Below are 26,442 nucleotides of genomic sequence, written 5' to 3'. Positions count from 1 at the left end.
GGCTTTACTTTCCTTTTTTGAGAAGCAAGCAAGTCATAGTCTATCTTTGCAAAGTTTAAGGAGCACATCCTTTGCTACCAATTGCCCTTCTGAGCTTGTTGCTTCTTCAGTGGCACTTAAACCCAGATCTGTCCATCACACAGCACAACACATACCTATCTCTAGGAACATCTAGGGCAGTGTTATAATCCGGTGGCCCTCCAGGCAGCATATTGAAGAGCAAATGATTTGTTCCTCGATCCCACCTACAGCAAAAGAAGAAATAAACTGCAGTTAGAAAGGTGTTCTCTACATAGAGACAAGTTCTGTCAAAGCCTACTGCTGGCATTAACTCACTGCGTTCTCCCCTCCTGCATTAGACTCACTTTTTTCACTTTGTGTTCTTCACATTCACACACTGAAGTTTCAGCACATACCTGGATAGCTGTGCCAAAGCCTGAGCTGTCTCTTTGATCCGGAGGGCGTTCTGATTGAGGACATCTATGGATGGCACAAAAAGGCAGGCCCGGTTGACATCGTCCGTGTAGAATTCGCTGTCAGAGATGGCCGTCAGCAGCTCATTGTACTCCCTGGAAATGGTGTTGCTCACCAACGTCCCATACTCATCCACATACTTTTTCAGTGAATAGATGTACACTTTGATTTTGTTCTTGGGATTGAAGCCACACCTGTAGACATCGAAGCAGGTGTGCATCCTGCAGCTGAGGTCTCCCCGCTCAGGAATGGGGCTATCGGCAGGAAGCTTGACCACAGGCACATCATGGACACTGCGCTTTTCAACGGTCCAGTCACTGGATGATTCAATGGAGTGAGGCCAGAACTGGAACATTCCTGTGGCAATGAGGCCAAGCAGAACTATGGAAAAGAGAGTGATGTAATAGATGCGGTGCTTGGTTTTCATCCTTGGGATGAGGGCTGGACCCCGGGTGTTGTATTTGGCAGAGGCACACATAATGGCACCAATTATCTCTTGTCACTATAAAACAGAGAGAGAGGTTTTAGGAGGAACTCTACAATAGAGACACAGTTACCACAATGCAGAGAAAGATGCAGTTACTCCTTTCAGGAAAGGGTCTTTGCCTCAGCAGATTGAAGTAGCCTTTCTTCAGATGCTCATGAGTCCCACTGGGACACAGGATGCCAAGCAGGCCTGCCACTTGGCAGGCACCAGCTGAGGCTGATCTGCTGGGCCTGGCTGGAATGAAATGATGTGGGCCAATCAACAACCGCTGGCCAGAAAAAGGCACAGCTTGGGCAGAGAGAGGGAGAGGAAATCTCAGACACTGCAGAAGTGGTGAGGCCTCGTAAGTCCCACTACGCCTACAACAAAGCATAGTCAGAGGCAATGCTAATAAAAAACCAAAATGCTTATCTACAGGAGAAACAACCTGGATACCTACAAAGGGCTTATAATGTCATCTTTGTAAATGTGCCTTGTGGGGCACAAAAGTGTTCTATGAGCTGCCACTGCAGCCACACTGAGAAAAGCATTTAATCAGTTCACTACAGCCTGAACTACAGCTGAAATGAAAAACATGATGTAATATAAAGTATCACAAACTACTGTCATCTCTGATATTTCTTACAAGCTCCTACACAAAGAATTGTATTTCCTGCAAAAGACAATTTACATTTACTACAGACTGAAAAATCAGCAAGCAACAACTTGTTTAGGTTTTCAGCTAAAACTTTCAATAATAAGTAAATTCAACCTGAATTCTCCATAATGAGAACTTTTGAAGAGTAGTAAGCATGTTTTCCAGAAAAAGAATGTGAATGGTATAATTATGTGTTTTTCTTTTGGAAAAATGGGATGTTTTCTTGCTCTGTGAGCTAGAAAGAAAGTCTGACATGTCAACTATCCAGCAGACATCAAATATGAATAAAATAAGTATAAATTAACAAAAACATTAATTTCATTATTAATCAAAAGATGCAACAAATTGAATTATGTTTATTTTGTGTTCTTAACAAAAGACTGTTAGGATGGGGTGGCTAATGCATGACTTGACTGTACTTACACACAGTAGCACTAAAATAATCTCAGATGCTAATAAACATTCCACTTTTAACGGCTCTTCTCATCACTTTATGTCCACAATCTGATTCTGGAGGAAGCCTCTAAAATCTCCTGTACAAGGCAATACACGTGTCATGCTGTTATCAGGACAGAAGCCAGAATGCTACATTACAGTCAGCTTTACAACTAAAAACTTCCCATATTCTTCCGACTGTCAACCACGTCCTTTATTCCTCATTCTGACCCAGCACCAGAACCAGCTACGTGATGACACTCTGCAGCGAGCATTTCAAGCCTGTGCAGCCCGGAGCCCGGCTGGAAGAGCCCTCAATGGAAGGCACCGCTCCATGCACGGAAACCTTCCCTCTCTCACAGCAACAATCCGCCTGGGCAGCTGCAAGCACGGCACAAGCCGTACGGGCTTGGGGCGCGGGAAGTAACGGGAGCAAGACGCAGCACACACAGAGGCGGCAACAGCGTGACGGGCCGCAAGGGCCGAGGGACTGAACGGGACGGAACGGGACGGGCCGCCTTCCGAGCGACGCGGCGGGCGGGCCCAAGCCAGCACGGAACCCGGCCGGCAGCAGCCGGGCCGCCACCCCGCTGTGGCCCCCGCAGCCCCTGCTCTCCGCCCACCCGCCGGAACCGCACAGGCCGCCCCCGCCGCCCGCACTCACCGCCGCCCGCAGTCGCCGGGGCCGCCCGGCCGCGCCCCGCCCGCCCCGGCCGCTCCGCGCGGGGCCCGCCCGCACCGCCGCCCCCGGCCCGCCCCCGCCGGTGCGCACGCGCGGCCCCGCCCGCCCAGCGGCCCCGCCCGCCCAGCGCCCTCTCGCGGCCGGAGGGCGGGCGTGCAGCGGGACCCGGCCCGCGGGGGTCTCCCCACAGAGATGGCATGGCATGGCATGGCATGGCAGCTTCTCCCGGCGGAGAGGGCATGGGGAGCACCTCAGCCATCATCTACCTGTGCAACACTTGTTCCCATGAGCTGCCACCAGCCTGCTTTTCAATGCATCCGCGTTCTCCAGTCCCGTGTGCCTTTTCAAAACCGTACTGGGCTTTCTCGTTGACGGAGGACATTTGGGTCATGTGCCACTTTCTGCTGGATCACACTACTTCAGTAAGGAAATATCCCAAGTCTACACCTTCCCCAAACCCTTCATAAAAGTAACTGGAAGTTTCTTTTTCAAATAGAAGATAGAGAAGGAAAATTTGTTGCACAAAACTCCAGCTGTGTGGGAATCAGAGACATTGGTTTCATTCCCAAAAATGGGAGCTGACTTGGTCTGTAAGCCAAATAAAACCCAAAACAAACAAAAAACCAAAACAAAGCCAAACACAAAAAAAAAACCCAAAAAAAAATTTTAAAAAGCCAACCAACCAACAACAAAAACCCACAAACCCCCCTCCCCCCCAAAAAACAGGCAGAAAAGGAAACAACAAGAACAAACAAACAAACAAAAAAACCCACTCAAGTAGGTAAGATCATAGAATGGTTTTAGTTGAAAGAGGCCATCTTAAAGATCATCTATTTCCAACCTCTCTTCCATAGGCAGGGACACTTCCACCAGACCAGTTTGCTCAAAGCCCCTCCAACCTGGCCTTGAACACTTCCAGGGATAGTGCATTCCCTGCTTCCCTGGGCCACCCGTGCCTCACCACCCTCACAGTGTAGAATTTCTTCCTCATACCTGATCTAAATCCTCTCTCAGTTTGAAGCCATTCCCCCTTACCCCATCACTACACGCCTTTGTAACAAGTCCCTCTCGAGCTTTCTTGTAGGCTCCCTTCAGGCTGCTCTGAGGTCCCCCCAGAGCGTTCTCTTCCCCAGCTGAGCAATCCCCAAGTGCTGCAGCTGAACCGTGCACAGGGCAGTGCTGCAATGGAGACGTTCCAGCAGCAGCAGCCTGGTGTCCCTGCCTGTGACACCATGTCCTTCATCCCTCTCTGCTCTCTGGGCTCGAACAGCAGACCCACGGCTGACTCTGTATCTCTCACCTGTAAACAACTTTCAGCTGTTTCAACTGTTACACTTTTACCATTAAGTTTTCAACAATTATGTCCTTCCGGAAAAATTTCTCCTGCTGCAGCCCCTTCAGCTCCCTGATCCCTAAGCCAGAAGAATTTCCAGTCTCTCTGCCCACTGGGAGAAAACGCAGAGCAGCTCTGCTTCTATCTTGTAATCCTTGGTCTTTGAAAGACTCTTACCATGAGTATCTCATGTCAGTGTCAGCTTTTGTATTTTTCCCCTTTTCAACTGTTATTGTAGCCATTTTTATAGATTTGTATCTTATGTACAATGGTGATGTGATGGTGTGCTGTCCTATAATGTGTGTTTGTGAAAGGATGGGGGTTTGCACCTATCCCTGCTGCAAGCCTCTAAACTGAATCTCTCTGTCACACACACAGTACAGTGTCCTTAAACAGCCTTGACTGGCAGCAACAGATTAGTTCTCTTTCACTTCACCTGCCCTTGGGAAAACTGCTTTCTGCAAAGCCATCCACATGCACGCACAGACAGCTCGGTGCTCCCACAAAAAAGGCAGAACACTGTCACTGCAGTGCTTTCTCCTCCTCCCTTCAACTTCTCCTCACACACGTGGCATTGCAGGTGATGTAGTATTCTCCTCAGACTCATTGCTACCTTCTTCTTTTTATGAATGTGACATTCAAACCAACAACAGACAGCACTCAGATCTCAAAGCACCTTTCTGAGCCCTGGTACCGGCTTTCTCCTCTGGTACTGCTTGTTCCTCCCCTCAAGCACAAGTTACCGGGGTTTGTTACAGCACTTAATGTTTCTGGGCGTAACCCATCAGTTTCCAATTGCCGCAAGCTGCCCCATTCATAAATCAGAGGCAGGAGCCCTCCTTCGGGAGGGTGCGTCTGTGTCTCGTTTTTTGTGAATTGGAAGGTGCCCCATTCACGCGTTGGGGCCGCTCGGATGAGCGCGGGATCCCTGCAGTTACGGGACTCAGCAGCAGGAGCGGTGCCTGGATGTGCCGGAGCCGAGGAGAGGGGATCCCAGCGCTGTGACAGGGACACTGGCTGGGCCACGTGCGGCGGCGGGAGGAGGGAGGGGGTCACCGAGCCAGCCTGCGCCAGCCCACGCAGTGCCCGCGGGCGCCTCCTCCGCGTCCCTGCTCCGCCGGGGAGAAGAAAGTGCATCGAATCAATTGCGGCTGAAATATTCGCGGAGACTTGATGATCCTTTTATCCCTGTAGGAAAATTTGAGAATCGATGCAATTTTATTAAAAGCTATATTAAACACATTCAAGAGGCATCAGCTATGTAGCAAGAAAAATGGAGGATGTAGTCTGTCTTGCTAGAGATTTCCCTGAAACCACACCAGGGAGCCTGTTTATATTCTAGTGATGTAGCTAAGCCAGACAAGTCTGCGGCACAGCATCTATTTTTAGACTCCAGGTTGCCATTTATAGCTTGTGAAAATATTCATCAGCATCTGGATAACCAGCTATCAATTTTTATAAATGCGCAGGAGAAATCAGATATTTCACTTCTCTTTGCTTTGCCCTTTTATGTCCTGCCTTATGTGGTTCTTTGGGATCATTTGGAATTTAAGGGCTTTACCGTGTCACCATACATTTGCCTGCTGTCGCATACAGCATCCTGCATTTTCTGCTGGGATGATCAGTGTACAGAGGAGAACCTTTTGCTAGCTACTGTGTCTCCATGTGTAAAGAAGCTGCATGTGAGATTGTGGTGCACCTCGTGCAGTGATGGGAGCAGCACGTTCTGCCTCCATCTTGTATGATTACAATGAGTACAAGGAGGTAATTTTAAAAAGCAAATATGAAGGGGAAATCTAACGGTTTGAGGACAACCTTATTTTCTACCTATGGCATAACAACTAAAAATTCATAATTCAGTTCATTCTTCTGAAAATTTTGTTATTGGCTACTGCCAATACATGAGGTACTGAACTAAATTAAAGGGTTTCTATTATAAGAGAGAGAAGGATATTGTAGCAGCCAGGTCCTTGCTTTGGTTCACTGTTCTGGTTAAAGTCTTACAACCAAATGGTACCCTCATTTATATCAGTTTTTAACTAGTCTGATCAACGAACTATCTAGCAGCCAATTACATGGTTTTCTGTCTTGATCCAGTCCATCATACACCTCCAGTGCTACTGGTTTGTGATGGATGACACTGGTCAAAACAGTGATTTGATTTATGTTTTAACTCTTACTTTCCTTACTCCCTTCCTGAACTGAAAGGAAAAAGAGGTGCAAATATACTTACAAGGGGTGCTGCAATAGCTCCCACTGAGGGATAAGAGACACAAGGAAATTCAGTTAGGCAAGATTCCCTTAAAGAAACTATTAATGTGGCAGAAAGATGCAGATAGAAACAATCTGCCAGTGTGTGTTCCCCCCTCCCTAAAGCTTTCAGCTGTCACGGTCTGCAGAGGCATTAATCTTTAATCAATTGAATGCCTTCTGCAGAGAGGCATCCAGGGAAAGGACAGGTCATAACAAGCACTTGCCTAGAATAACTAAGCAGTCGTGCATGAGCTGTGCCATCAGACCTTGCTGGATAGCAGCAGGGAATAGACAGAGAGCTAAAAATAGCCTTTCCTTGCAGTGTTTTTCCAGACTATTTTTGATTCTTCATTTTGATAAGGTCGACTGGCTATTTGCTAAAAATAACCAATCCCGGCAAACTGAGGACAAAAAGTATTTATAACCTCCTCAGACTCTTTAGTACATTTGCTGGCTGCAAATAATCTCGGATCTTGTCATCAGTCAGTTGCCAGTGTTTTATGTAAGTCAGTAATAAATAAAGCATTAATTGGAATGGAAAAATGAGTCGATCTTGCAACTCTGATTTTCTCAGATGGAACACATATCATTCTGCATATAATCCTTGTAGGCTACCTTGCCTTATTCTTCATTATGTGGTCTGAATTGCTTCAGAAATAACTAAAACAACTTCTTGTTAGGTCAGCCAATCTTACAAAAATAGCTGCATAAGTAATGAAAGTGCAAAAGCAGTTTTGCATGCCTGATACTTCAGGTGCAGAAATTTTCAGGGGTGTGATTCACATGGCTTCCTCCATGAGAGGTTTTTTAGCATAGAGCCCCTGTGTGCCACTATCTCTCTGATGAAATGAAATCACCACTCTGCCAGCAGGATGAGAGCAACAGAGGGATTCTGTAACCAAGTAACTGGAAGAGGACTGCCGAGAAATTGTCAGTATAAACGATAGTTTGACCCCAAGGCAGGTTTCAAGAAGCTGAGTCATTATGGGGAAGGGGGAAAGACACAGCAGTCAGCCCAACTGTGTGACCTGTTGGATGTTCCAAGATAGAAAGGCAACAATTAAAGGATTAACATTTATTTTTTAAAAAATATAGTCTATCACACAGTACATTTGAGCAACTTCCTTTCTTCAGTTAAGGTGGAAAACTCTTAAGTTATCAGTGAATATTTTCCCTTACAGGTATTTTGCTTAGGACTTACTACATTTCTGTAAGGGAAAACTTACTTTCACAGATTCTTTCTGTAAGTATGCATGATTTTTCATAAATATATATTTTGAACGGGCTCCACTTACATTGTCTGCTTAACTGCAATGTAACACAGGTTAATAATTTCGAGATTTACAGATTTTTTCCTTCCCAGAAACATGAAATGTCAAGTGTATACCTGAAACGTATGCTGTAGAAGTTTCTATGACAGAGAGCAGTCCTGGACAGGAAATTCCCACCTCTACCCTAAAAGTATTGAATACTTCCCTGGAGAAGAGAGACAGAATGGGCAAGGGGGCAAAGGAGGGGGACAGAGAAGAAGGGGGACAGAGAGAGTGACTGGAACACGGCAAGGACCTTGAAACCATCTCCCATCCTTTCTGTGCTAAAATGAATGATAACTGGAATATAAATATTGTATGCAAAGTGGATTTTATCACCTTGTATGATTACAATGAATACAAGCAATGAAGGCAATGAAGTGTTATACTCATTTTGATGGCATTTCTTGTTTTAGATGAAATGCAGAAGTTTTAAAAACATAGATCTGACTGGCTTCATTTGAAGTGCTGCTCTCTTTGCCCATCACTTGACAAGCAGGTCAAAAAAAAAAAAAGTGAGGGCAGGCACAGCACGGAAGAATCTTTAATCTTTTTGCGATGTTTTTTGTCAGTAGAGGTTTGCCACAAAGAAAAAGAAAAGGCCATTAATGAGAACTATGAGATACATCAAGTAGAGAAAACATCTAACATGAAGGTAGCAGAAAGAACAAACAATTTGTACAGGCAGAACCTGTGTTTTTCCTCTAGGGGTAATCTTAGAGCAAATCTTAGAGAAAATAGGAATTGATTTAGTTTCTGTATACATATGCACAGGACTTTCTACATGTTTACCACTTCTTGTAAACCAGTTAAGGCCATTTACAAAATTTATGGGGTTTGCACAGTCAAAAACCCCATTTTTTTTCCAACAGCAGTCTCATGACCATGTTTCTTTCTTGCCTCATTTCCAGTTATATTTATATTTTCTGTGACCAAACTAACATTCCTCAGTGGACAGATCCTAAGGCAGGTGTTAAAATTCAAAATAACATAGAAAATACTCTATGTGTGTGTTCTGTTAAGTTACAGCAAGCTCAGATGTGACTGTCAGCCATACTGTACTAGCTGTGAGGATTCTGAAAGCACATCATACCCTCTTTCCTGCAGAGGCGTGCTTTACTAGCTGAATCCACACAGAAACAGTACAATAAATCAGCTTCCTGAGCAGTAAATATATATGGGTGAAAAATATTATATAAATTGTTACTTTTGTATATTCATATACTCCAACAGAAAGAATGACTAGAACAAAAGAAAATGAGGAGTAATTAATGGGTTGAATTTGCTACAGGGATTCCCTAAAATATCACTTCAACTAATGTCTTACCTTGTTCTTGATTTCAAAGAGCTCGATCCCTAAAGTTTTGTTGCTCATGTCCTCCTTGGGGACATAATAGGGGGAAAATCAGGGAGTCCATTTGTGATTTGGCTGTACATCGCATTTCCCACTCCATTAATGACATCTGTCTTCTGCTATAGCTTTCTTTGTGGACTTGGAAATATTGTCCATGGACAAATGCCAGACTAGTTAGCAAATACTCTGTTTATAACTGTCCCTTACACTGATCTTACCTGTCACCTCACCAGCCTGGCCTCAGCACTGAAGGGGTAGCTGGTTACTGCTCACAGCAGTCACAAGCAGCACCATCTTCTCTTCAGCCACTGCTCAGACTTTCCTTCCCCTGTCCAAGCAGTTCTCTGCCATCACCACACAGCAAACTGTGGTCGCATTAATTGCCTATGCTTTGGTAATTTGGTTTATGATGCAGATGTGCTTTTGTCACTCATGCCCATCTGCCAAAATCTATGAGGAGGGAAATTATGCACTTCTATTCATTTTTCATGAGCAAATTTCCTTCAACTCTTGATTAATATGTATGCAGAAGAACAAGCTCCAATTCCTTTAGGATACCTAAATTTTATAGTACCAGAAGTTAAATAGTTTTTTATCTGTGAAAGAGGCCTTCCAGTTGAAATACTCTATCACCAGCATACAGAAAACAGTTTCTTAAAATGGGAAAGAGGAGGAGACAGAAGAATACCATTCAGTCAAAAAAAAATTACCCTGCAAACTGAGAAACACAAAAAAAAATTGCATTCAATATTGTGATAATGGTGGAAGGTGCATCCTTGGATGCCTGTGGTAGGTGACAGAAGCAGCTGTACCTGCAGGTGCACCTAACATGATGGCAGAAGCATTCTCTGCACTCTTTTGCCAATATATGCTGTTGTTAACCACAAGGGATGAACTTCCAGGAATAGAAAAATGCAAAAACAACATCTACTTTCTATTGCCTCTCCATTTGTAGCTCTTTTCTGGACATTCTGCCAAGAGGCCAATGAGTGCATTTTATTTATAGGAATACAAAAAAGAAGAATAGAAACAAAACCAGGCATTTCACCAGCCAGGGGCAGTGGATACTGTCTGATCTGAGGTCAGACTGGAAACCAACTCCAAACAAAATGATTTAAAGAACTCAGCCTAGATGACTATGGTCCTAAGAGCCTCAGTCATGAAGATGAATCTATGCACATGTTTATTTACCCTTAGCTAGGGCTAAGTTAGGGCTGACACTAGATTCTATCTCCCAAAAACACCTCTTTGAGACAGCTGGCCCCCAAATAGTTATATCTGACCATCATTTAAGAAACGGGAAACCTCACATAACTTAATCTAGAATCTGTTTTTGGAAAGTGTGAAGAAGAATAAAAAATTACACCACAGGACCTTATAAGAGAGTTAAGAGCATATTCATTAGAAATTAATTAAATATAAAATACAATGATGCTGCAGAACAGAGAGCAGCACACAAACAAGACACCCCCCCTTCCCTACCCCCACTCCAATCCAAGGAAACACAGGTATATAGTACAAATCAGAGATCTCAAACAGAGGGGAGAGGAGGGGGCCTACAAAGTAATTTTCTTGCTATACAGAAAATATATTATTTGCTGGAAGTCACTACTGAGTTGTTAGGCGTCAGTTACTGTTCAGGAAATGCCCTGGAGGCACACTGACCCCTATTGCTTCCCCACCAGTTTGCTGAACACATCATAGATCTCTGGCTTTTCCTGGGCAAACTGCTCAGCTGTGTTTTTCTGTAGCCAGTCAGATGAACGCATCTGTTGCTGCAGGAGGCCAATGAGGTCACCAAGGCTGGAGCTGCTGGCACAGAGAGGGTCCTGGTGGCGGGATACAAAAATGACTTCATCTGTGCTATCTGCTTTGCCATCCTGATCTGACTGACAAGGCTGCTCCTTCTCCTCAGCCAGTAACTCCTGCTCACGCTCCTCCAAAACCTTGCGTATCCGTTGCATGCCTGCAGTGGTACAATGAGGAGAAACACTGGTGGATTAATTTAAGCCACAAGCATCTCCAAATCCATCAGATCCAGGAAAGGATAATGGAGAAAGGGAGAAAAAAACAGAGAAGACAAGAGGATAATAATAGCCTAAGTTTAGGATTGAGAAGAGATGGGAATAGTGGTGCAGAAATTGTGGTGGGAGGAAAAAGAACGTTACTCACCTAACTGCAGCCGGTGGGTCTTGTCAGAAAAGATGATGCGGAACCATCCAGGTTCACTGCACTCAAAAGCTTTTCCACAGGACAGGAGGACCTTATTATCCAGAAAACGCTTCCAGAGCAGCAACTCCTCCTCAAATGTGCCTGTCTTAAGGTACTAGGAGAGTCATCAGAAGGGCCAGAGGTTAGTACCATATAGACTACATCACTGAGATCCTCATGAATTTGTGATTCCCATAAAGTCTGCAAAGGCCAAGGGAGACACCTTTTACCTCTGAAGTACAGCAGTTGTGATACAAAGGAAGAAATGGGGAGGGAAGTGGCTTGAGAGCAGTAAGATTCCTGCAAGGAGGGAAGTTCACAGATTGACAAAAGGAAAAGATCAGACTGAAACACCTGGCAGTCCTTCCCTCTCCTCATCAGATGACAGATTTGTTGAAACAAAATGCTTGTCACAATATTAACTCTTCTTCTAGATGCAGTTGCACTACGTGCCTGCCCTCATCCCAGGAGAAGCCTCACTTCCCAGAAGTACCAACCTTTCGGAAGTCAATCCAGACAAAAAAGCCTGCATTGCGGTTGAGAAAAGGAACCCCAAGTGTCTTCAGCTCATCTGTCACGTACGTATGGGCAGCTTTTAGGCGGGCATGGTTGGCCCTCAGGTACACCTGGTTGATCCAGTCTGACCAGAAGAAGAAGAAGAAGAAGAAAAAGAAAAGAATCACAAACTGAGGAAGCATTCAGATCTGTTGAAGCTTTGAAAACACCCAGTTGTCTTTTTCTGCTTCACACTTTACCTCCTTTTTTTGTTTTCTGTTTCCTCAAATAACAAAAGGACAGCCAAGAAGTATTTTGCAGTTTCATGTCTGTGCAGAAGAGTATCTCCCTGACCTTCCTGAGGAAGTTTCCCTACATTTATAGTTCTTAGTCATCATGGACTGTTAACATTCCACCCTGGGCAGAGTATGAAGCCCATTTCCATTTTCCTTGTCCTACAAGCCTGTATTCTTTGTTTCTGCTCATCTTGTTCTGGGTAACTCAGGCAATTTCTGTATAAATAGCTACCATGCTTCCTCCAAGCTGCTCCTCTAACTCTGCTGATCAGAAGTTCTGCATAAATGGTGCTTTTCTGCAGAGCTGTCAGCCATGGGCAGCTTCAGGGTAATGGAAGACTGTCAGTTAAGGCGTACAAAGAGGAGACCACTAGGGAACGTAAGGGAAGGGGAGATCTTCCAGGTACTAAAACAGACAGAATGGCAGAAGACTGTATATGGAGCTACTGACTCACCTCTGTCTCTGAGGAGCTGTGCAACCTTGTGCTGGACAGGTCCACAAACCCCATGGAAATAACACAAAGAAGCCACTGCATTAACAACATCTTGGTTCTCTGTATATAAAGTACCAAAACGAATCCCAGAAACAGCAAAATCCTGCAGAAGGCACAGAGAGACTACTTTATTACACTGAACAACTGGGATCCTATTACTACTAACTTGATCTTTCCAGCATGAGGAACAGCAGCCACAGAGGCACAGCATGGTAAGAACCAGCACTCACCTTGGTTATGCCCCACATCACGTGAGTCCGCTGTGGATCAGGCAATCTGTATGTAGAAGGATGCAGATGGGCAGTTAGTGTCATAGGTGCTGAAGCTTTTGGATCACCAGTGCAGCATTGCAGAAACAGAGAGGCAGCATTACACAATGACAGACAGTGCACCACTGAACAGCAGTCAAGCAGGGAAAATTCAAATGTGACCTAACTTTAGAAGCTAGGAACCCCTTGGAAGTAGCTTTAGACACAGTTTTCAAATATTTCAAAGACACAGATGCTTACAAGTGCTACATTTTAAATGCAGATTTCCTGAAGCTCGTACATTTAATGCCAGAAATCAGGCTTCTGCCAATGTATTTTGTCAAGAATCAAAATGATGTTCCTTTACATCTAAGCCCAGCAAGACTGAGCTAACACTTAACCGATTATATTTAATTTCCTTGCAACTGAGCACAAAAAGATAGCTAGCAGCACTGGTGAAGACTAAAAATTAAAAAAAAAACCCAAACAACTCAACAACACACCACATTTTAAAAAATATTTTAAAAGTTCTTCATCTCATTAAAACAATACCTAAAAAAAGCCATTATCCAGTCTGTAATACTACTGTGATCTGGAACTACTCTATGGAAAATTAGGAAGTAAACACCAATTGAAAGTCTTTACAAGCATCAACAGAAACATGGGAAAAAGACATTTAGGTAGGAAGAAGAGCATCACCTTCAACTAAAGAAAAATCTGTTTTCTGTTTTGGGGACTGTCATAACCAAATACTGATGCACACATTGAGAAATATACCACAATGAAAAGCTAGCTACCATTTTTTACTTGCTAGATTGTACTTGACAAAATGCATTTGCCATTCAGAAATTACTGAGAAAGAAAAAAGGGCATAAATCAATGTAAGGTGGATTCAGAATTTACTAGCTCATGACTTAACTTCCAGTCACAAGTTCTCAGCAAGGCATCATGTTGAACTGTCACTGGAAGATGGCCAGGGAAGTAGGAGCTGCTTTTACCTGTCCATGCCTAGGACACTGTGAAACGTGGCTGATTCATCAAAAACTGACAGCATGTAGATCTCATCTACTATCACATGCAATTCATGTCTGCAAAAAGACAAAATGGAGATTACAAAAGAAGGCTGCTTCTGGTTTAACAGACATAAATTCAGGCCTCCAAATACCTGCTTTATACAAAGAAGAGGGGATGCCAATTTTTGCAGAAATAAAGCAACTTTTCTCAACTTAGATCTATTTTGTGTACATTGAAATGATTTGATGTATATCCACCTGTCACCCACTGTAACCATGTAACAAGACAAAGATCCTATAATTACCAATGTGAAAATTAATTCCTATATGTGCTACCCATCCACTCAGCATCTCATAGAATCCGAATCTCAAACAGTATTATGATCCACGATGAAACCATATCCATACACTTCTTTGTCTTTACAGGTACTGAAAAACTGGGAGGAAATGAACACAGCTTTCTACCAGGGAGGCCCAGTGCCAGTGTTTCCTCATATCACTGAAAAATAAAACTTGCATTCCTTGATACAAGCTGCTTTGCCAGCCCAGATGACTGCAGGGTCCATGATCCCAGCATTTCCCTCTCCTTTCCTAAGTCCACCAATATGTATAAAGAACAGACTATTCACCTGACTTAAAAGATATTCACAGATAAATTCAGGGACAGCAAGTAGTCCACCAGAGTGTGAAAGCTGTATCTGACTCAGGATATCTCAGCTTTCCAAAGTGACATACCTCTTAGCAAATTCCAGGTAATCCCGTAGCTCTGACAAGGAGTAGATGTCCCCAAGAGGATTTTGGGGATTCAAAAGAATTAAGGCCCTTACAGTGACACCCTGCAGAATACAAATACCATAGTATTAAGAGAGTGCCTACCATGGGATAAATTTTCAGTTCCTCTACTTGAGCAGTCCCTCACTTGAGTGTGACACAGAATTCCCCTGAAGCTTCCACTATGACTTTTCACCTCAAAGTTAAATATGTATGAGAAAACTTTCAGCCACAAATTAAGATTTTTTTGTTGTTACTTACAATTAATTCATTTGCAAAGTGAAATGAGCAAAATATTATAGAATTAATCTATGATTTTGAAAAGAGGGAATTGCCACTACCAATTAATTGGTTGCCATCTGGTCAACCAATTAATGACAGAGATGGTCTACATTTTCTCAGTATGGAAGTACTTTTTCTGAGTTTCATTAGTAATTGGGAAATAATAAACTACTGAAGACTGCCCATGAAAGTGGCAAGAAAGATGAGAATTTGAATTAGGTGAATGCAAAGTGTACTCATCTAAAGCACACTTGGCTGGAGATGTCAGAGCTGGTAACAATTCAAAGATGCAGCTTAACATATATGGGATTTAGGACAATGCCAAACTTACAGACTAACTCTTCAGAAAAGTGATATTCACTTGCATTTTATTCTCTAGAGTTCTCTCCTGCAAAAACTTTCGGCATTCTTAGTGTATTCATCTGCCCTGCTGTGTAGAGCAAACAGTTTTCAGGCAACTCAGCTGCCTTTCTGAGGGGAAATCCTGGGTAGTCCCAAATTTTAGTGCATGCCCAAGTACATTATTTTTGGTTATATGAATGGGTTCCAGTGATTTGTGAATTGTCTCATTTATCCTTTTGTGCTGTGACCAAAACTGGACAGACACAACACCGAGACATTTCCCCTAGAAGTGCCCCTGAGTTCACAAGCCATCATCTCAGATGATCTACAAGAACAACCAGAAAGCCAGGTGCTAGGCTTTGAAAATGCTTTGATCTTTAGGCCACATGTGGGATGTGACATCTCCAATATATTGTAAACTTAGCTGGTAATGTGAAGCTCAGCTAAACTCACCTCTGCCCGGGCATCCTGGAAGGCTTTTTCCAGTTTTTCCACTGTAAGCTGAAAGGGTCGAGTACTTGTTCCAGTAATCTGAAAGACATAGAAAAGATTGAAAAGGCAAAGTTGTTTCAATAGAGACTGCCTTGGGCCAATCCACTGACAAATGTTCCCTGAAAGAAAATAAACCCCCAACAATAATGACCTAGCAACCATCTTCTTATCCTCCTATACTACAGAGAGAATAAATAAATCAATAAGCAAAATCAAAGTAAAGTCCATCACAGGCTGGCCAAAACCAGAATTTTCTTGCTATCCTTGAATAACTAAAGCAATGCGAGATCTCCCATCTGCTCTTGCACCCTGGGACCACCTTCAGTAGGACACGTAGGATAACTTCTCTCTCCAAGGTTCAAAATGGTAATTTTTTTCCTTTCAAGGACTTTTACTGGGAGTAAAATACAAGAAAACTACAAAACTGGAATCCAGATTCATGGTCTCAAGTGACTTTCTTGTAAACCATGTGTCCATTTTCCCAGCAATAAACTGTGTAAATGTCCACTGGCTGTAGTGTACCCTTGTTCTGAGAACTGCTTGCAGAGATTCCCAAAGCTCAACTTTCCAGTTTAACTGCAGAGGTTGTTATTCCCTTCTCCCAGATCTTACCTTACTGTCTAAATAGACATACACCAGCTTGACATTACCATAGAGGAAGATACTCTGGGTAATACCACCATAACAGGGAGTAGCAATCAGAATAGCTTCTGGAACCAAGAAAACAAAGTTAGTTACCAACAGGTCACAGTTTTCTCTCCTAATGTGCTTTAGCTAAACACGAAAGCATTTTTACAGCTGTGTCCCTTGGAAACACTGCAATTCTACTGCCTCTTTCTTCACTTTATTTTACTTTAATTCTTTATTCTTCTGCAAGTGCCCAGGTAACCATGAGTATAGCCCATGTCTAGTCTGGCAAGCTAAAAAAGTGTACCACAAAACAGTGAGGGCAGACAGGGCAGGCACCAAGTGTGCGTGCATGACACCTGCAGACCACAGAAATGAAGAATTTCACAGCACAACTTTGCAGGAAACAAGAACTTTGCAGCAGGCCAATGCCAATTCCACTACTTCACTTCTGTCTAACAGTATTTAAACAAAGTAACATTATTTCCCAGCAGAAAAAAAACCAAACCAAAACAAAACTATGTTCCAACCATCCACTTACCTCCTGGATCACAAAGGACTGTAGCTAATGCAGAAAATAAAGAGCCACAACCATTTAAAACAATCACCTACAGAAGAAAGAGAAATGCTAGTGATAAATCCATACATAGAGAGTCAACATTATAAAGCAGTATCACTGACAATATCACTGAAATAAATTTCCTCCCTAATTCTCCATTAGAATTTTCCTGCTGAAATCCCACTTCTACCACAATAACTTTAATCCTGTTATTTCATAGACACTTCGTTCTAGTGCCATTTTTCATTCTAATAAGCAATTTAGAAAAAGAATAGGTAGTGAAAAAGCTGGGGAGCAGTTCTGAGATGCTAGTAAATCAAAATACTTTTCAACAGTAAATGTGTCATCATTTCTTCATGGTAACAGCAGTTCTGACGTCCTGCCAAATTTGTGCAAAAAGTGGAAACTACTGTCTCGGACAAATGCTCACAGGTACCATGAGCTTCATTCCAAATATCAGGACAAATCTGGTGCCTTGAAGAGGCAGTGATCAGCAATCTGATCAGTGTTAACCTCAGTTCACAGGAAGCGTGGGGTTCTGCTGAATTACTGCAGCCAGAAAAGCAATGGCCGCACCAGCTCCTGCTGCCTTCAGCACTCAGCAGAGACAGGAGCTCCTGACCTCCACAAGCCCCTTTATCCAGGTTGTATCTCTCACAAGTCAGCAAGTCCTGCAGAGATTCAGGTCCTGATGTCTTTATAGCAACACTGCCACAAACTTCACAGGCCAAAACTAACTCTTGGTTCAATTACAAATCTCTGTCTTGAGGTGTAACAGAGGAATGTGATGACATGGAACTCAACTGAAACAGTGGACACTCTTTGTCAAGGCTGAGGGATACAGGCAGAGTAGGTCCCTGAGCTAAACAGGGAGATCAAAATGCAAAGCCCCATTAAGAGTACCAGCAGGAGGAGCTGGCACACAGAAGTGAAACATGAGGCAAATATGCAGTAGGCCTGAAGTGTTCTGGTGGAAGTGTGCATCAAAAGCTACTGAAATGCAGAATCAATCTCATTTACTTGATAATAGCTTGCATTCTTACCAAATCATTTGTTTAAAGAAAAAGAATTTGAAACTTTTTCCCAACAAATGGCAACACATTAGAACAGACACCAACCAGCACTGGGTTACCTACATTCTCTGCTTTGAGAGGCGCAGGGGCCTTGCAGTAATAGGTCAGAAATCGAGCCACTTCTTCCCGTAAACTGAAAAACACAAAAGCAAATACTGATTGAAATATTCTCCAAGAGGCTTCCAAACCAGGTTCACATCTTAGGAAAGTCAAGTCAGGGATAGTACAGTCTGGTGAAAATAGCTAGAAAACAGGATAGCTCTGGCCCATGGAACAGACATGATTTTCATACCCAGCAGAGGTGCCGCAGATAAAGTCTATAATGGTGCATACATTTCTGATGAGCTTTAATCTGGCACAGAAAAGGATTAACAACCCCAAGTGTTCAAAGAATTGTTTGGAGTTATCCAATTTGTTAATGTATCCAAGTGCTTTTAAAACTCTGGTTTAGAAAATTTGCATCTTCTCTCACATAAAACGATTTTAACTGGATGAGCTGATAGGACAGCTAATGAAAGTTTTGCAAAGAAAAAGATTATTTAAGTGACCTAGAAACATTTTAACTAGAGGATGTAGCAGAAAAGGTTTGTATTCATCCATTCTGTTTATTAAACAAGTAGTCAAAAAAGAGAAGTGTTACAGAAAAGACTTACAACAGATGCCCTTTCCAGTCAGGATACTGAAGCAGTGAAGGGTCCATGAGATTCATATCAGCCTGTGTCAGCTGGGAAAAATGAGAAGAATCATTAAAAGCCCAGTTATTGGTAAGGGAAATATGGAGATAGACAGGATCCTTGCATAGGCACACATCTGCACAGACACTTGTGCAATTTCAGTTGTAAAACTGGATTGGGAAAGCTACTGACCATCAAAATTAATGCAGCTTGAAGAAGCAAGAACCAGCAAACTGATCTGTGATACCTTCAGGTTGTATGAACTACAGGTTTCTGCTAAGCTACTGCAGCCAAAACTTCTCTGCACAGAAATCTACAAAAAGGATGCAGAACAGGCAACATACTATGCCCATAATCAAAGGCGTCTGCAAAAGTCTTTCTCAGCAAATGAAATAAAACCAAGAGTGTTTTGCCCAAGCTTTGAGAACAACAGGTTTTGGCTGGAAAAATAAGTGCCAGTTGTGAAAGATGGGATCCAGACTGTCAGAAAGAGTTAGAAAGGAATTTGTAGTCAGATATGCATTTTCCTTAATTAACTTTCAATCTATTAATTTTTTTAATGAATTACAGCTTTCATTTATGTCTCAGTTCAAAGTTATGGCAGATTCTTCAGATTTATTTTTCTGACCAGTTTGGTAAATGTTGAAATGTAACAGGAGCTTTCAAAAGACACAAGAAGATTGAAATTATCTTCCTAATAATTATTCCCCAGGGCAGGCACTTTGTTCCTTATAAGAAGCTCATTCTGATCCCAAAGACAGATTGACCTGAACTATGGAGGTCCTTTTTAATATTTATAATTAGATAAAATGTGCACACTGCTTTTACCTAAATATTTTCAAGGTTTTAAATATCACGGTTTCATATAATCCAGCTCTGCAAAGTTGTAAGGGAAAGCACAGCATTGATACAGGCTAAGGGAACATTTTAGATAAACAAAAGGCAATAAACAAGTATTATATACAATGCCCCTTCCAAACATTTAATGGCAATCAAATCTGTGAGTTAATACTAAAAAAAATAAAGGTGGACGTGACCCAAGTAGGTGATAGTGCAAAGGAGGAGGGAAATTCCACATGCAGTGCAAAAGTTTCACACTTGATAACAAAACCATAACATTTTCTAGAGGTGTTTTAATAACTGGTGCCAAGCTCTGGAGTTTAAAGACTATGTCCTTATCCCATGCAGAATTACAACCTGATAGTATAGGATAAAAGTTCCTTCTGCTGTAGATGTTCTTGGAGTCTACGTAGCTCCAAGAACTGTGCCTCCTTACATCTCCCTCCTAAACTTATCTAGAGAATGAAACCCCAAACATACCAGCAGACTTGGCCAAAAATGACTCTGAATTAATAAGAGGAGAACCCCTAAAAGTAATGTGTTAAGTGTTCTCTAAGGGTCAGAAGTTGAAAACAGAAACTGGATACATTATTCAGTGGCAGCAATAAGTATTTTTAATCCCAAATAGCAAAAAAAATTATTTGCCTACAATCCCTGCTGATGCTGTATCAGCTTCAGTGAATCCATACTGTTACTCAAGGCTGCAAGGACCGAGAAGCTGGCAACATCTTTGTTCTGCTTGTTGCCACAAGCATGAACACTGTACCTGACAAAGTCTCAACTCACTTTCATAGAAGGGCTAATTAAGATGCAGCTGACTACTGTCTCCCTCTACTACTTACTGCAGACATGGTGTTAGTTCAAAGGAGAAGGGACAGTGAAGGAAGGAAGGAAGGCACCACCTACACAGCCTAGAAGACCTTTGTGTGCAGGCAGCAGCTCTGCCTTACCTGTTCTTTTAGCTGGAAGGAGGAGTGGTGGGGTAGCATCCCCCGAGCCAGTGGAGTAGCAGGGAGAAATAAAACAGGGAACACTTTGAGGGTGGGAAGTGGTGGAATGGGAGAAACTAAGAACTTCAAACTGCAGAGACTGTCCAACTGTCCAACCCTGAGGCACCTTCCCTCCCCCCATACAGCCACAGGTAGGAAAAGGTGCTACCTGCCCACCTCAAAGGCTGCCTGCCACAGGCAGTGATTTTAATGGAAATCTAGAAGCATTCCTCTACAGCATAGTTCTTTTGTTTCCTTTCAACTTTTTCTACTTTTTCGGTTCTGCTATGTGTTGCACTTCTCTGCCTGGTGCAAAGCCAGCAGGTAGCAGCTGACCCACTCTGATTTTGAGAGATTTCACTGCTGCCACACTTGCACATTTCAGGTGAGTTCAGAACCAGGTGTCCAAGTTGTGACCTTATAATGGACAGGTGTAAAGATATCCAAAATTAAATAGATTTCAAAAGTAATTTCAAAATATATGTATTAAATAACCTACTGTGAGCAAGGGAAAATAAAATTCATCTTATTTTAATCTAGTTTTCTTTAATAAGTACATCCCCAGAGGGAAACCCATCATGAAGAGGAAGAGAAAAACACTCATCTTTCTATCCTCCTGGAAAAATAAAATAAATAAATGTACAAGTAGTTGTATTCAAAAGTGACTTCCAACAAATTTAAAATTCGCAGTGAAAAACTTCACCAGAGATACCTGAGTAACAGCAGTAACTCTAGGAAAGTGCAAGCTTTGAAGAGGGACTGCACAGCAAATTCAGTGTTTTATTTTGGAATAGAACTTACCCGCTTGGACATCAGGTCAAAGCAGAGCTTGTTCTCACTGGTGCCAAAGTTTATTATACCCTAGAAAAGAAACAGTATTGTTTATAGACACATAAAACATGTGAGTACATCACCTTAGCTATCACCTCACTAAACTGACTCCAAAAAGCTTACCAAGGAAAAGTCAAAACAGAGTTCTCATAAACTCCACCATATAAAACTCAAGACATGCATCTGCGTGTGTACATTTCCATATATATTCCAAGCACTAGGCTTCTTAGTCAATAACAATAAACTGTCTGTAAAGAACATGTACTAATAGTTTATACTTCTTTACAGAACATGTTTAACCTTATCTTGAATTCACTCACTATGATATGTAACTAAAAGAAGAAACCCTAAAACAACTCTGAAAAAAACAAGGTTAACACTTCAACAGCAGTTTTAAACAAGGTTTTGGATATGTTTCTTTACCTTAAAAGCATTTGTTTATCATTAATCACTATTCCACTCTACTGATTTGCTCAAGAAACATATAAACATGTAGTCATGATAAGTAGTTAAAATACTGAGTTTTCCTCTCTGAAGAGATGACCCTACAGTTCCAGGTTTATGATTTGGCCATATATACTATGGCATTAGATCCTGAAGAGTTCAAATCAACTAGTACATTCTCATTATTAGAAGAGTTTGGGTAAATAAAATTTTATTATGTGAAAGAAAATGGAAACAACTATATACTTCTGATGTTATTAAAGCACAAGTCTAATTTTAGGTATTTGTTTAAAAAACCTACCTCCTACATAGACAACAGTTTGTAGAAGCAGCACCCTGTACCTCATAATACACCTTGTAACAAAAACTTCCCAGTGTATTTCTAGTTTAACAATCTAATTTTCATCCCTGCAACACAGCGCAACTTAAGTCAGGGCTAGTAACAGAATATTTTTAATGTTTCAAGAAGTTAGTTCAGCATGTGAATGAAGGATCAAAATAAAAGTAATCCACATATAAATTATTTACATTTACTATATTTGTTACTCAGTAATAGTTTGCCATGAACTATTAACACAGCCTTTGTGCCACAAGAGGGCTATGATGAGCTACTTAAAACCAAGCAGCTGAGTGTAAATGGGCAGAAAGTGCTGAGTGTTATTAACAGTAATTAAAACAAAAAAGGCTACTACTTAGTAGTTCTACTTCCTGCACCCATCATCTGCAATAAACAGATATAATCATATAATGAGAGACAGTCCTCAGTGGGCAATAGAGGTCATGAGGTGGAAGGAGGAACATAAGCTCTCTTCCTGCACATTGCTTACATTTTTCAAGGTCTGCTACTGCTATTACTACCCTGATTAAAAAATCAGTGTGCAAACCTGAGCTGAACACAGCATTCATCCTTGGTATCTAGATGATCCACAAAGCCACTTTTAATTTTTTTTTTTCCTCAAACAAGCAGTTTTATTCACCTTGTATTACTGAGGTAAAAAAAAAAACCCCACACTTTCAGCACATCTGCCAGCAAACTTCTAAGGAACTATTTTTTCCGAACAAGGAAGCCAGGAAAACACTTTGAGGCTCTTACTCACGTTGGGGTTCTTGTCTTCATCATACTTGTCAGCATGATAGGCATTGTACCCTTCCTCAGTGGAGCCCTGAAAAGCACAGGCAAAGTTGCCACGAGCAGAGAGGTAGGGGCTTCTCTGGAAGCCGCTGGGGTTACAGAAGCTGTGCACGTCAACCCTCCTCTTGGCAAGCGGCCGAAGCCTCATCTCCTGCAGGTTGCTCCCTCTTCCTCCCATTCCCTCAATTTCGGACAGTGCCTGGCTAAAGTCCAAACCCTGAGGCATGGCAACAGAGGAGGAGGAGCCGCTATGGCTCTGCTTTAGGATGCTGAGCATCTGAGCAAAGACATTGAACATGCGAAACTCATGTTCCCTCTCCAGTTCAAAGCGGCGCTGCTCCAGTTGCATCCGGCGCTCCTCCACGTCCAGATCCCGCTGGAAGCGGCGCTCTTCCATCTGCAGGAAGCGCTCCTCCATGGCGCGCTGGGACGTCAGAGTCTTCAGCAGCAGATCGTCCAGCGGGTCCCTCATGCGCTGCCCTTTCCGCTTCTTTCTCAGCCGATGCAAGGCAGAGAAGCCAGGCCGGGGAACAACGTTCTGGATCCGCGATGAGTTTGCCATGTTTGGCTCACTGAAACCTGTGAATACACAAAAGCAACGAAGAAAAAGTGCAGCAAGCAAAGTGGCATGGGCACGCCTCGCTTCCTTCTCCTGCCTAAGAACAACCTTTTATCTACCATAGAGTTTATAGAAAAAACAAAGTAAAACCTGTCAGGTGCATCCTGAGGTTTGCAAACGGTTTTGAAGTTTGTTTTTAACATCACACATTGGGCACACCATGACGATGCCGGCCCCAGCCCCTTACATGGTCTCCGCATTAACCTGAATAATCATCAGTTCCCTCCACTAGGCTAACTTTGTAAGCACCACAGCCAAGAGGACATACAACTTCTTCCTGAACTCGGACATGAACCTCACATTTGTTATCATCTCTTCTTCTCCAACAATTCATGGTCTTCCATCAGCCTGTCCTAGACTGGTTTGAAACCCCCAGGATTCCCAGACTATACCCTTCCTGGTAGCTAAGCAATGCCAGCTGCATTTTCAGTGCAGGAAACACATCTCCTGTAAACAAACACGGTTTCTGCCAGTGACTTGCACAAACATCTTCTGTGCAAGTCCCACCAAATAGCTTAGAAAGTCAGGCAATGATTACTCCCAAGTATTCTTCACTGTTGAGTGGGCTAAAATGTAAGATCTGGAACATTATTTTAAAACAATGCAAGGACAGTTTACAGTGCAACCGTGGCAGAAGAGGGTGTCATGATACAATTCAGCATGAGGACAGCAGACAGCTCTGGTTATGTTCAAGTGATGCCATAGGAGCATGCAAATGAGTTTACTGTCAGCATTATATACAGAAATCTAACTAGCCCAACTTATGGAGCTCTTTGGATTTCATACACAGTATTTCACCTAGCTCAGTAATTCTAGATTATATTCACCTGCAGTGAGATACCTGCATTTTGGGAATGGCGAAAACACCATAAATTCAGATATCAGCCTTCTACTTTAAAGCTTTCTGGGATGTGGAAAAGCAAGGATCCAAATGTCATTGAGAAAACCAGGTGTCTATCTCTGCACCAGAATTAATCTTCTCTTTCTGGGAAAATGGGCAGAAACCTTATGCTGGAATGTAAAATGCTATCCCTACCTGAAGGTGAAACACTGGTTTCAATGGGAATCTCCACCCTGGAGATGGGAGAGTCGTTTTGGGCCCTCTCCAAGAAGGCTCTCTCCATCTCCTGTTCTTCAGGGGAGCCCTGCTGGTAAGGCATGGCTTGTGGGGGCTCTGGGGTCAAGCTGTGGTCATCAGAGTTCACCTCCTCACATTTGATTTCCATCAGCTCAGGGTGCTGGGAGTGTCCGAAGGGCAGGGCGGAGGAGGTGAACTGGTGGTGGTAGCTCTCCACCATGCTGCCCTGCAGCACCTGCTGAGCCATCATGCTGCCGCTCAGGGAGCCATAGGCCAGGGCCGGCCGGCTGGTCAGCACCCGGTCCATCACCTCGTAGAACTTCCACGTCCGCCCGCCCCGCGGGGCCTTGCTATTGTCCTTGATCCGCCGGTACTCCAGCTTCATCTTCTTGATCTTCTCCCGGCACTGGTCTCCCGTGCGGTGGATGCCCTTCTCCCGCAGCACCTCGGCGATGCGGTTGAAGACGTGCTGGTTGCGCAAGCAGCTCTCCAGCTCTATCTGCACCGACTCGTCGGCCCAGAGCTGCAGCAGCTCCACCACCTCGGGGTCCGACCAGTTACTGCCGCGCTCGTACTTTTTCCCACGAAAATCCATCGCTCCCGGGGCCGCGCCCGCCGCTCGCCCCCGGCTGCGCACCTGCCCCGGGCCCGCCGGGAGGGGCTTTCGCACCTCGGCCCTCGAGGGCGCCCGGGCGGCCCGGCCTCCCCCAGCCCCTACCGGGCTGCAGGGCCTCGGGCACGGCTCGGCACGGCTCGGCTCGGCTCGGCACGGCTCAGCCCATCCGCTGGAGCCAGGCGGAGCGAGCTAGCGGGGAGCCGGGCCGGCATGTTCACATCCGGGGTGACGCACATGCGTGCAGCCTTATTCCGGGATAACTTTATCCCGTGCCAGGCGCTTGTCGCTCTCCCGGGGCCGGGCCGGGCTCCGAGCGGCGCCGTGGGGTCCCTCCCACCCTGCCTCTTTTCCTGCCTCCCTGCCTCCTGCCGTCCGTCCCTCCGCACGCTCCGGCCCGGGAGGAGGCAGCACTGGCCGTGCCGTGCCGCATCACCCCGTGCCGGGCCGTGCCGAGCCACGGCCGCGCCGCCGCCGCGCCCCCCCTCACGGCGCTCGGCACTGCGGCCCCGCCCCGCCCCGCCCGGCGCTGCCAGGCACGGCCCGGCACGGCTTCGCCCGCAACACCCCCGGCTCCGGCCCCGGCGGGGCGGAGACGTCGGGAGCGGTGCCGCCGAATGCCGGCGTGGAGCGGCCGGCCCCGCTCCCACCGCGCCCCCGGGCCCGGGTCACTGGCCGCGCCTTTGCCGGGGGCGGGCCTGGCCTGGCGAGAGCTGCGGGAGTCGGCGGCAGCCCCTGACAGCGGCTGTCCCCCCTGCCCCCGTGTCCCTTGGGGAACAGCAGCCTCGGGGAGACACGCACGGGGGCACTGCCCAGCGCTCCTGGACACCCGCGGAGGATCTGTGCCTCCGGCCCGGCCGTCCCGAGCGACCAGGCATTGCACCAGCTCGGTCCTTTGTTTACACGCCACCGTCAGATCGAGTACGCACTCCGTCTTCTACCACATCTCTAACTGGGCTGAAGGACCGCAGAGAGTGAATGCAAGATTTCTTCCTTTTCCTCCACACCAGCTCGAATTCCCTGCAGGGATCTGTGATTGCGGAACTCGACTTCACAGAGCTTTCCTGCCGCTTCAGCCATGAAGGTGGCCTCGAGGCACGCTGCAGGACAGAGCTGGCAATGCCACATCGGTGCCAAAATCTCAGTCCAGACCCCAGTCCGGCAGGATAAGGACTGAGCCCTACGGCACCAAGTACAAACATAAACCAGTAATTAATGAGGAAACCAGAATGACACAGTGTGTCCATATCCTGGATCACCTGTGGCCATCGTACAGGTGGTGAAGCACTCACTAAGTTTCCAATTTTCCTCTTAGACCAAGAGATCCACTTCATTGCAGCACTAGGTTTTTTTA

General features: G+C 44.3%; 2 protein-coding genes across 3 annotated transcripts in view; both read right to left on the bottom strand.

Moving 5' to 3' along the window:
- The window catches only part of EXT2 (exostosin glycosyltransferase 2), a 71,201-nt gene extending 68,455 nt beyond the window's left edge, over positions 1-2,746 (bottom strand). The window contains exons 1-4 of one of the 2 annotated variants that reach the window (XM_063158832.1): positions 2,698-2,726; positions 2,022-2,131; positions 417-976; positions 156-245 (exon numbers count right to left, since the gene is read on the bottom strand). In XM_063158832.1, the coding sequence (XP_063014902.1) occupies positions 156-245; positions 417-952 (626 nt within the window). In that variant the 5' untranslated portion in view covers positions 953-976; positions 2,022-2,131; positions 2,698-2,726. Of the gene's footprint in view, positions 1-155; positions 246-416; positions 977-2,021; positions 2,132-2,697 lie in introns of both variants that reach the window. The other variant, XM_063158833.1, reaches the window with a different exon arrangement.
- Positions 2,747-10,340: 7,594 nt separating this feature from the next.
- Positions 10,341-25,107, bottom strand: ACCS (1-aminocyclopropane-1-carboxylate synthase homolog (inactive)). The gene is made up of 15 exons (XM_063158831.1): positions 24,434-25,107; positions 22,744-23,357; positions 21,173-21,232; positions 18,522-18,592; positions 17,932-18,001; positions 16,778-16,844; positions 16,222-16,319; positions 15,571-15,648; positions 14,458-14,558; positions 13,708-13,797; positions 12,692-12,737; positions 12,423-12,564; positions 11,674-11,816; positions 11,138-11,291; positions 10,341-10,931 (listed from the first exon to the last, which is right to left on the bottom strand). The coding sequence occupies exons 1-15, from the start codon at positions 25,068-25,070 to the stop codon at positions 10,633-10,635; spliced, it is 2,670 nt and encodes an 889-aa protein (XP_063014901.1). The 5' UTR covers positions 25,071-25,107; the 3' UTR covers positions 10,341-10,632.
- Between the last annotated feature and the right edge of the window lie 1,335 nt (positions 25,108-26,442).

Source organism: Melospiza melodia, chromosome 6 (assembly GCF_035770615.1).
Source record: "Melospiza melodia melodia isolate bMelMel2 chromosome 6, bMelMel2.pri, whole genome shotgun sequence".
In the NCBI taxonomy this organism is placed as follows: Eukaryota; Metazoa; Chordata; class Aves; order Passeriformes; family Passerellidae; genus Melospiza; species Melospiza melodia.
The sequence above is the reverse complement of the archived record's forward strand: the minus strand, read 5'-3'. Positions and strand labels throughout refer to the sequence as shown.

Excerpts from the sequence above, each read along its gene's own strand:
- ACCS (XM_063158831.1), bottom strand. The coding sequence starts at position 25,070 with ATGGATTTTCGTGGGAAAAAGTACGAGCGCGGCAGTAACTGGTCGGAC. Across the intron at positions 15,649-16,221 it reads ATGTCTATTTAGACAGTAAG|ATTACTGGAACAAGTACTCG; the intron begins GTAAGATCTGGG and ends TATGTCTTTCAG. Across the intron at positions 10,932-11,137 it reads GACCCACCGGCTGCAGTTAG|GCATGCAACGGATACGCAAG; the intron begins GTGAGTAACGTT and ends GTACCACTGCAG.